Source organism: Emydura macquarii, unplaced genomic scaffold (genome assembly GCF_026122565.2).
Source record: "Emydura macquarii macquarii isolate MOO-44397 ecotype Brisbane River unplaced genomic scaffold, CSIRO-AGI_Emac_v2 contig_3466, whole genome shotgun sequence".
NCBI lineage: Eukaryota > Metazoa > Chordata > Testudines > Chelidae > Emydura > Emydura macquarii.
The window spans coordinates 1-9674 of NW_027133603.1; the positions used below are offsets into that span (position 1 = coordinate 1).

The 9674-nt window shown below is 58.0% G+C and overlaps 1 protein-coding gene across 1 annotated transcript; it reads left to right on the top strand.

Annotated features, from left to right (window-relative positions):
* Positions 1-1351: 1351 nt before the first annotated feature.
* On the top strand, positions 1352-5022 carry LOC137144495 (mast cell protease 1A-like). The gene is given in 6 exon segments (XM_067534851.1): positions 1352-1415; positions 3298-3445; positions 4022-4160; positions 4359-4467; positions 4470-4609; positions 4873-5022. Coding segments are annotated over 6 exon segments (750 nt in total).
* Positions 5023-9674: the final 4652 nt, after the last annotated feature.

Here is a 9674-nt window from a genome sequence, read left to right on the forward strand (position 1 = left end):
CTGGGCCTGGATTCATAGAATCATAGATGATTAGAGTTGGAAGGGAACTGAGAGGTATTCTAGTCCAACCTCCTGCTCAAAACAGGACTAACCTCAGCTAAACCATCCCAGCCAAGGCTTTGTCAAACCGCAACTTTAAAACCTCTAAAGATGGAGATTCCACCACCTCCCCAGGTAACCCATTCCAGTGCTTCACCACCCGCCCAGTGACAAACTGGAGACGGAGAGGCAGGCAGGGGCCAGGAATGGACATCGTGGAGACTCAGGCGACTGGGGGAATTAAAGGGGAGGCTGGAGGCTTTTTAGGGAGTTCAGTGGGATGAGAGGGGATGTCGGGAGGCTGGAAAGAATTAAAGGGGCATGCGGGGAGAGTTGCAGGATGGTGAGGGTGTGGTAAGGGGGCCTGTGTGTGTGGTCACCACTGAGGCAAGGCTGTTAGCAGGCCTAGTGGTTAGAGTGGGCAGGAGTTGGAACCCAGGACACCTGGGTTCTCACTGTATCTGCTGTGTCATTTCCTGGGAAACCCTCCTGGTCTTGCAATCTCTGAGTCTGGGAATTGAGGGGAAGAACAGCCCAGGACTGCAGGATGGTGAGGGTGTGCTGAAGGGGCCTGGGTGTGTGGTGGACACTGAGGCAGAGCAGTGAGGAGGCCTAGTGGTTAAAGCAGGGGGAGTTGTGACCCAGGACGCCTGGGTTCTCTCTGTATCTGCTGTGTCATTTCCCCTCTGGCACTGCACGGGCACAGCTCCTGGCCTTACGGACTCACAGAGCCTGCCACATCCCCTTCGTGTGGTCACAGACTCTCCGGGGGGAGCGTTCTCAGATATCCCCCCGCTGTGACAGGGACCGGTGGCGTTTCTGCCCAGTCCCCCACCAACGTCTGTGCCACCCTGAGAAAGATCAAAGGGCTGCATTCCCACCCACCATCGAGATCCAGGGCTGTCACCAACAGTCCCCAGCATGGAGACAGGTGAGGAAGGGCCCCAGATGTCCCCAGTTGTGAGCTGCCACTGAGAGCAGCCCTGGATACTGCTAGACACGTCCCCACCGGGGTCTTCTCCATCCAGGGGTGCCCCATTCCCTGCTGTGCAGCGACCCAGCTGTGCATCATCCATCCAGCTGTGCTGTAGCCCCAGCTGTGCAGGACATGCAGTGGCCAGGCTGATGCATGGCCAGTCCTTCCTCCCAGTCCGTGTGGTCGGCTGTGGCTGGAAACTGAGATGCCTGAGCCCTGCATGTGGAGGAGCGTGTGGGCGACCCTGAGGTTTCCTGCCCCCCAGCTCCCTGCCAGCTCAGTCTGCAAAGCCCTGTGGCCCCAGGCAGATGCACCGTCCCTGCACTGACTCTGAACATGCAGGTCTACGTCTGGCTGCTGCTCCCCATGGCCCTTCTCCTGCCCCCCGGGGCTTGGTCTGGTGAGTGGGGCTGGAATAGGGGTCCTTTGGGGTGAATGGGGGGGTCTGCGGGATGGGGCTCTGTGGGTGGTATCCCGGGGCCTGTGACAGTCCATGCCCCCTGTGTTTCCCCCTTTTACAGAGCTGTGAGAAAGTCTGTACAAAGTCCCCCTTGGGCGGTACCATCGGAAAACTCATAATTTGCTCACCATCATTGTCCTGATATAAGAGGTGTGGTGCATAACATTATCAAATTCTGTGGTGCAACCTTACTAAGTCCTGTTTTGAAACTGTGGAGTGGCCACTAAACTGTCCCCCATGCACAAACGGCAAGCCCACCCCTCAGCCGCCTGTCAACTCTACCAAACGGGCCATCACCCAGTGATGTGGTCACTCTCCAGCAGGAATAAGGGGGCAAAAATCTCCCTCTTGGGAAAAATTGATCTGGGAGGGTCTCAGAGGGTGCCCAGTGGGGTTCAGGCTGGAAGATCCCAGTGGCCCCTCCTGGCCTTGCAATCTCTGGGTCTGGGAATTGAGGGGAAGAACAGCCCAGGGGCGTTTCTGATGCTGGTAGATGGGGGTGTGGGGATCCTCAGCCAGGTGTTTAGGGCACCAGAGCACAGCGGACTCCAGCTGTACCCTGAGACTTCCCCGAGGTGTTTCTCCACCCTTTGCCTCTCTGGGGTGGGGGTCCCCTGGCAGCAGGGTCTGTGCTCCTGTGGTCACCAGGTCCTGCCCTCCCCTCCCAGTCCATATAGCTCCCAGGGCTGAGGCAGAGGCTCCGTGCCTGTCCCTGGATGGCTCTGACAATGCAGTTCTTGATCCCGGTCCTGCCCCCGGGGCATGGGCTGGTGAGTGTGGGGGGATAGAGGCCTGTGGGGAGTGGGTCCCTCTCCTTGCAGGGCAACAGTGAGGATCCTGCTAGGCCAAGGGGGCTCTAGGTAACCCCACAGCTGGGGCTCTTAGGGCAGCCCACGGGGTTGGGCTCCATGGGGACTCCTGTGCCAACCCGTGCCCTGCACAGGTACGCTGGCAGCAGGGCTGACACACAGGGCTGGCGCCCAAGAAACATGTGACCATTTCCTGCATCAGTCCTTGCTCCCTGCGGGAACTTTGGGCCCGTCCCTGGGACAGAAAGTTTCAAAGAGTACTGATGGGAACCAAGCACCCAAACCCCTCAGGCAGGTCAAGGAACGATTGCCCTGTGCCTCAGTTCCCCCATCTGCACAATGGGAAGAAGGATTCTGGCAGTGTCTGTGTGGACGGGATGCTGTTTGGGGCTGGATTGTGGGGCTGTGCAGCACCTGGCACAATGGGGTGGGCTCTGATCTTGGTCAGGGTCTGTGCAGCACCCGACACAATAGGGGCTGTGATCTCGGTCTAGGTGCCAGCATAATGCAGAGAACAGCAAGGAGCAGCATATGCTGGGATTTTCCACTAGATCCACCCCGTGGAAGACTTGTTCACAGCTGATCACCAAAGGTTTTTCTTTATTTTTCCAAGGGAAATTTGGACTTTAGGCATTCCATCCCAAGCCTACTTTTTTTTCCTATAGCCCAAACCTGAAAGTTTTCCTCTATTTTCGTCCCGTTTTTGGGAGGTTTTCAATCAGTTTCACCAGAGAAATTCAGTAACTCAAGGCCATGCGATCACTGACCCACTCCCAGTGCGTTTGGGGCCGAGGCTCCACCCAGCGATGTCAGAGCTTTAGATTCACCCTCTGGCCCCATGGGGCCTCCTGTCTGGGGGGGAGCTTGGCAGGGGGCAGAGATCCAGGCACAGGGATCCCCCAGGGAGAGCATCACTCATGGGCCATGGGTTGAGGTTGTGGGATGGTCAGCTCGGTCCCAACCTGTCCCAGGGAGACGATGGGGCCCTTTATGTGAACCTGCTTCACCCCCAGGTGAGATCATCGGGGGAAGGGAAGCCCGGCCCCACTCCAGACCCTATATGGCTTTTCTGAAAATACAAGATGGAAAAAATATCTCCCGCTGCGGAGGGTTCCTGGTGTCGGAGGACTTCGTGCTGACGGCCGCTCACTGTAATGGAGCGTAAGCGTCTCTGCATGGGGGGCAGGTCAGGAGTTAGCAGGCGATGCGGGGCCGAGAGCTCTGGCACCGTCGTAGGTCACGGGAAAGGAACAGATCAGGGTCAAGGGGGCTCCCAGCCCGAGGACAGCTGGGCAGGGCTCTAGGCTGGGGGAGCCGGGCACTGACCCCATTTGGATCTAGCCGGGGGGGGGTCCCCAGGATGCAGGGAGCTGAGACCCAGGGGCCGGGAGGACACCGGGCAGCAAAGGTGCTCAGGTGAACAGCACAGGGAGCCGGGGCAGACACCGGCTGGGACCCCAAAGCCATGGGGCAGGGGCTCTGTGCTGCAGCTGGTAACCCTAGAGGGGAAATAACCCTTGTCCCCTGTTCCCACCCCCGCAGCCATCTGGTGCCTGGGGCCGGATGGCAGCCAACACACGTGCAGTGTGGTGAGGGTTTTCAGGCCGGGAGCTGAGTCCGAGATCTCGGCCTGAGAGCCCAAGGCTGCCCCATCCCCCCATATCACTGTCCCTGCGCCCCTCCCCCAGCTCCCCACCCTGCCCCTAACGCCCTACACGCTGCTTTTGGCTCTCACAGCAAGATCACGGTGTATCTGGGGGCCCACAACTTAAAAAGCAAACGGGAACAGAGGCGACAAGTGATCACCGCACGCGCCAAGATCTGCCACCCGCGATACAACAAAAAGACTCAAAACTACGACATCATGCTGCTGCAGGTACCGCCCACATCCCATCCCCGCCCCCAGTGACCTCACACTGCTGCAGGCCCCGCCCCCATCCCATCCCCCACCCCCAGTAACCTCCTGGCCATGGGTTGGTTGTCGTTTCTCTATCCTGGGATTGGGACGTCTCTGTCCAGCATCGATTTTGACGTTCATGTTGGCCCTGGTGCTTGTGTCCTTTCCTGTGCGCAGCTGGAGAAAAAGGCAGAGCTCAACAGATGCGTCAGCCCCATCCGCCTGCCCCCGGCCCATCAACGAGTGCGTCCAGGGACCAAGTGCAGCATCGCCGGCTGGGGCCACACATTAAGCTGTTCGCGGATAAGCTGCAGAAGGCGGACGTGGTGGTGATGCCGGATGCCACATGTACATATTGTAGATCTAACTATAACCCCTCCACGATGCTGTGTGCGGGGGACCCAGATGAGGGCAAAAACCCTTTCGAGGTGATTCTCCTCCTGGATTCAAGTCCCCCTTGACCAACGTTGTGATTTACGAGTCTGTCGGGGTCGCAGACAGGCAGTCAAGCACAGAACGAAGGGCAGGTCTCCCCCTGCGCTCGGTACTATACAAAAGACTTGGAAAATAGCTGCTCTTTTGCAAGGGAGGGGGCAGAGATGAGACAGGTTGCAGGGGATGGGAGGGTGTGATGGAGACAGGCGGGCCCACGGCTGGATGTTCTTTATCTGTTTCTTGTTGCATTTCACAGGGCGACTCTGGGGGCCCCCTGGTGTGCAGGGGAATGGCCCAGGGCATCGTCTCCTATGGATCTGCTAATGGTACCCCCCCGGCGGTGTACACAAGAGTCTCCATATTTGTCCCCTGGATTGAGAAGATGATGAGGAAACTGCAGCCCTGAGCCCCACCGAGAATCGCTGCAGGGGCTGGAGCTGAGCTGCTTCTCTCCTTTGGCGAGGCCCAGCCATGGGGCCTGCTTTACAGAGGGGATGAGCTCCTCCAGGCCGATCCCCCCAGCTATCAGTTTGCTCAGGCAGCGCCCAACCCGTGAGCTCAAGGCAGGGAGCCCAGGGGAGTTAGGAGCAGTGTTCTAGGCCAGCTCTCCTGGAAATCCCAACCCTCAGCCTGTCCCTTCGCTAGGGAAACAGTGGTTTTATTTCCCCCGGGATGACGGACAGACCAAGCGCTGGGGAAGATGTGGGGGTTTGTAGCTCTCCCCCATGTCAGCCGGTGGAGGGGCTGTTCATGGGAGATCCTCGTCCGTCCCTGCCCTGCTAACTTGTGTGAAAACCCCGTCCTCACTGCGCCTGTCCCACGTGTTAGTCACCCCAGGGTGGCCTCTCCCGCTGCAAACAACCTGTCCCAGCACCGGCCAGGCCAGCAGGCATTCGCTCATGGGAAGGGAACTCCGCTAAGTCTGCACTGAGGGCAGATCAATCGACGGCGCTGATCTTCTCTGTCCCACCTCCCTTTCCCCACGCTGCTGAGCGGCCTGGTGCATCTCGCTCGCTGCTTTGGAGCCAGCAATGAATAAAAATGAAGTTAAAAAAACAAGCGAGGTTCCGGGAATGAGCGACCGACCCGAGCCGTGAATCCAGCGCAGCCGCTGCATCCGTCGGGCACAGACAAAGGCTGGGCTGGTGCGTAATGCACTAGGCTGGGCCCTGGGAGGGAGCTGTGGGAAGGTAGCGGGGAATGAACCCACACGGGACTGGAGGAGTCCCTGCTGACCGGGGCTGAGCTGCAAAGAGAACCTGCAAGGAGAAAAGCTGCCTGGGCAAGCGATTGTTCGGACCCCAGAGGTTCAACTTCCGGGACAAAAGGGGAACAGGTTGGAAACTGTTCTAGCGACAAATAATTGATCGGCCTCTCCCCATCTCCCATCCTCCCATCTGTCTGTCTGTCTGTCTATCGGCCCCACTCCTGCTGGCGAAAGAGCCGGGCGTGTCCTATGAAAGATATCGCCTTCCACAGCTCAGCTCTCTGTGGGTCTGTAAAGCCTCTTCTCGGAAGGCCGCTGGTCTGGATTCGACGGCTCCAAGAACGGCAGGTGTGTCTCGGTGACTAAAGACACTTTCCTTTTCCATTTTTGTGATGGCCTCGAATAATTTTCAGCAGCATTTTTCCCCCCCTCGATAATGGTTGCTTTGGTACAAAGGAGGGCGGAGGGGATTCCTAATCCGTCCCAGACACACCTCGCCTTGACAGAAATCAAGGGGGAAAATGTCATGAAAAGTATCTTCCCTTCTTCTTTCGGGATGGAGCTGGGGAGGGGCGGTTAAAATTGGAAACCCCGACCAAAAATTACAGCCGGATCGGACAAGCTGCCACTAAATCTTCCTGGGTGACATTGTCCCAGTTCTGCTCCCGACACGCCTTTCTCGCCCTGCCTAGGGTGGCCAGAGAGCAGGCGGGAAAAATTGGGCCGGGGGGGGTGATGGGCGCCTATATAAGAGAAAGGTTAACAGGTTAACAGCAGCTAAACCACAAGCCCGCTTGCCCCGCTCCCCTCTGTCACCCAGTCACTGGCGCTGGCTACTCACAGAAACCCCATTTCTGTGGCCCCCACGGGAGGCACCAGTCCCTGCTTTTCCCAACCCTCGTGTCACGCCCACCCCTCGTGCCCCTAATGACACGCCACCAGCTAGGGCTGACGTTTCCTGATAGTTCCACAAGATGCTTCCCCGAATTCAGCCGTTGCTGACTGGCCCCACAAGATCGGGGCTTTCCTGAACCCCTCCCCACCATGCACTAAGACATCTCCTCCAGGGTCTGCCTCAGTCAGTGGTCATACCAAATACACCGTCCGTCTCCTCCCTCGACTGACTCTCAGATGGGGCAAGGGTGTCCAACCGGCCCTTGCAGCGTGCATCTTGGGGTGCCGACCCTGGGGGGGGGCTGGCCAAAACGGGGCTGATGCCCCAAACCGGCGGAGTGTCCTGTGATCCGATTTCCCCCCTCCCGCACCCAGTGTGAACGCCTGCAGCCCTCCACCCGCCTTCCCATGGCATCCCCCATTGTCCCCTTACACCCTCTGTTCTTTCTCCAGACTTAGCGATAGACAGTCACTGATCCCCCAAGCCTCCCCCGGCCGGGGTGCCCCCCCCCGTCCCCTGAGATTAGTACCTCACCTGAGATCGGCTGGCGCCTAGATTAGACACCAAAGATGGCACCCAGAACCAATCGGAAGGGAACAATCTCTGGCATCCATGCTGCGTCTCCAGCCCGTTCAGACGCAAAACCACATAGAAGACGGAAAATTGTCCCGGGGCTTCATCATCTTTCCTTCATTCAGTCTCCCCAGGCCACATATCCTCGCATGTCATGGCCCGTCGCCAGTTCTTCATCCTGCAACTTGTGGCCGTCAGATTCTGATGGTTCTTCCGATTGGCAGTGGGTTCATAGAATCATAGAAGATGAGGGTTGGAAGGGACCTCAGGAGGTATCTAGTCCAACCCCCTGCTCAAAGCAGGACTAACCTCAGCTAAATCTTCCCAGCCAGGGCTTTGTCAAGCCGCAGCTTAAAAACCTTTAAAGACGGAAATTCCAGCACCTCCCTAGGTAACCCATTCGAGTGCTTCACCACCCTTCTATGGAAAAACATTTTCCTAATATCCAAACTAGACCTTTCCCACTGCAACTTGAGACCATTGCTCCTTGTTCTGTCATCTGCTACCACTGAGAACAGCCCAGCTCCATCCTCCCTGAAACCACTTGTGACCCGTCCCATGCCCAGGGCAACTACCTGATAATGCCAAGGCTGTAAAAAGAGAGCAGATTCTCCCAACACGGGTGGGTGGCACTGAAGCCAGACTTCCCAACCAGCCACAGACTGTGCTTCTGATCCCCACAGAAGCCAATATGGAAATACACGCAGCCCTCTTTACTGCATTTCAGCTCCTGGCTCCCAAATCAGCACTAGGTCCAGTAAAGAGACCCGTTATTTAAACTCTACCCTCTTTACTATATAGGTTCCCTCTGACCCCAAGGGGTCAGCCACAGCACCAGATCAATATAAGTTGGGATCTTACCCAAAATACCACGCTGCCAGCCAATCCTTTAGCCGGGGGCTGGGCGCTTCAGTGGGGAGAGAGGAGAGAGTTTTCCAGCGGAGCAGACCCGTGAGGAAATCACACGCCAGCGCCAAGTGAAATTAATGGCTTCCCCTTCCTCTTCTCCCCCCCCCCCCAGGTCAAACCCCCGCCTCGCCACACCCCAAACAAGGAGAGAAACTAACCCTAAAAGTGCAAGTGGAATTCGGGTTCCAGCTGTCCCGATTTCATACTGGAATGAATTACATAGGGAGGTGGTGTGTAGCAAGGCGCTGTGGCCTTCCTTGAAGCCTGGGCCCAAGGAAGGGTCACTCTGCCCCCACTGAACAGAACCAGGCTCTGCAGGCCCAGCCACCCGGAAGCAGAGGGTGAAGCCAGGCCCAGGGCAGGAAGTATAAAAGACAGGCCCAGCAGCTCAGTTATGGGGAAGCTGCCGCCGGAGGCAGACGTGTCTTCCCATAGGCTGCAGCCTAGGCCTGACCCAGGCCTGGCGACTGTTTGGCATAAATGCCCCGCCGACCGGCGCCACCAGACCCTAGTGACTGGGTAGGGCTGCCAGACCCTAGTAGGTGGGAGAAGCCAACCCTGCCCACTGGATGGGAGAAACCGCCTGAGGCTGGTCTTGGCCTGGAGGAAGTGCCTGAGGCTGGGGAATCCCGGAAGCCCTGTGACCTGGAGGAGCTGCCCTCTGCTGAGGAGTTCCCAGACTTACCTCCGACCGATGAGGAAGGACTGGCGGGCCTGCTGCGAGCAGAGTACCCCAGCGACCCGGAGGAAACAGAGGACTCAGATACCCGGGGACCAGGGGGAAAAAGTGGCCCAGAGACAGCCAGAGCAAGTGGCTGAATCAGGGGCAAGACCCCATTAGTGTGTTGCGGCGGGAGCCCCGCTGACTCAGTGGCAAACGCCTTTGTCACTGATAGGATCCTGGGCTGGGCTGGGCTGGGCCGCAGTGGAGTCGGGTGGGCCTGCGTCCCTCTCCCCTCTTCCCTTGCCACCCAGGGAATAATAGCCATCCTCTGTTACTGGCCAGAGGGCATCGTGCTTCCCTGCATCGCCCTGCCTACGAGCCAGGGGACATAGACTAAACCAAGAGCACCGCCGGTGGTAAGGCCGGGGGCTGTGAGCTCATACACCGGCTGTTAATTCCCCTCAGCAGAGGCGCTGTGGCCTTCCTCGGAGTCTGGGACTGAGGAAAGGTCGCGACGCCCCAGCCAGACTGTGTCACCTGCCTACAGCACCCATCACCCCCTGACCCAATTTTTCCCGCCTGCTCTCTGGCCACCCAAGGCAGGACGAGAAAGGCGTGTCAGGGGGAGAACTGGGACAATGTCACCCAGGAAGATTTAGTGGCAGCTTCTTCGATCCAGCTGAAATTTTGGATCGGCTTTCAATTTTAACGCCCCCCCCCCCCCACCTCCATCCTGCTAGAAGAAGGGAACATAATTTTCATGACATTTTTCCCCCCTTGATTTTGGTCAAGACAAGGTGTTTGTTGGAT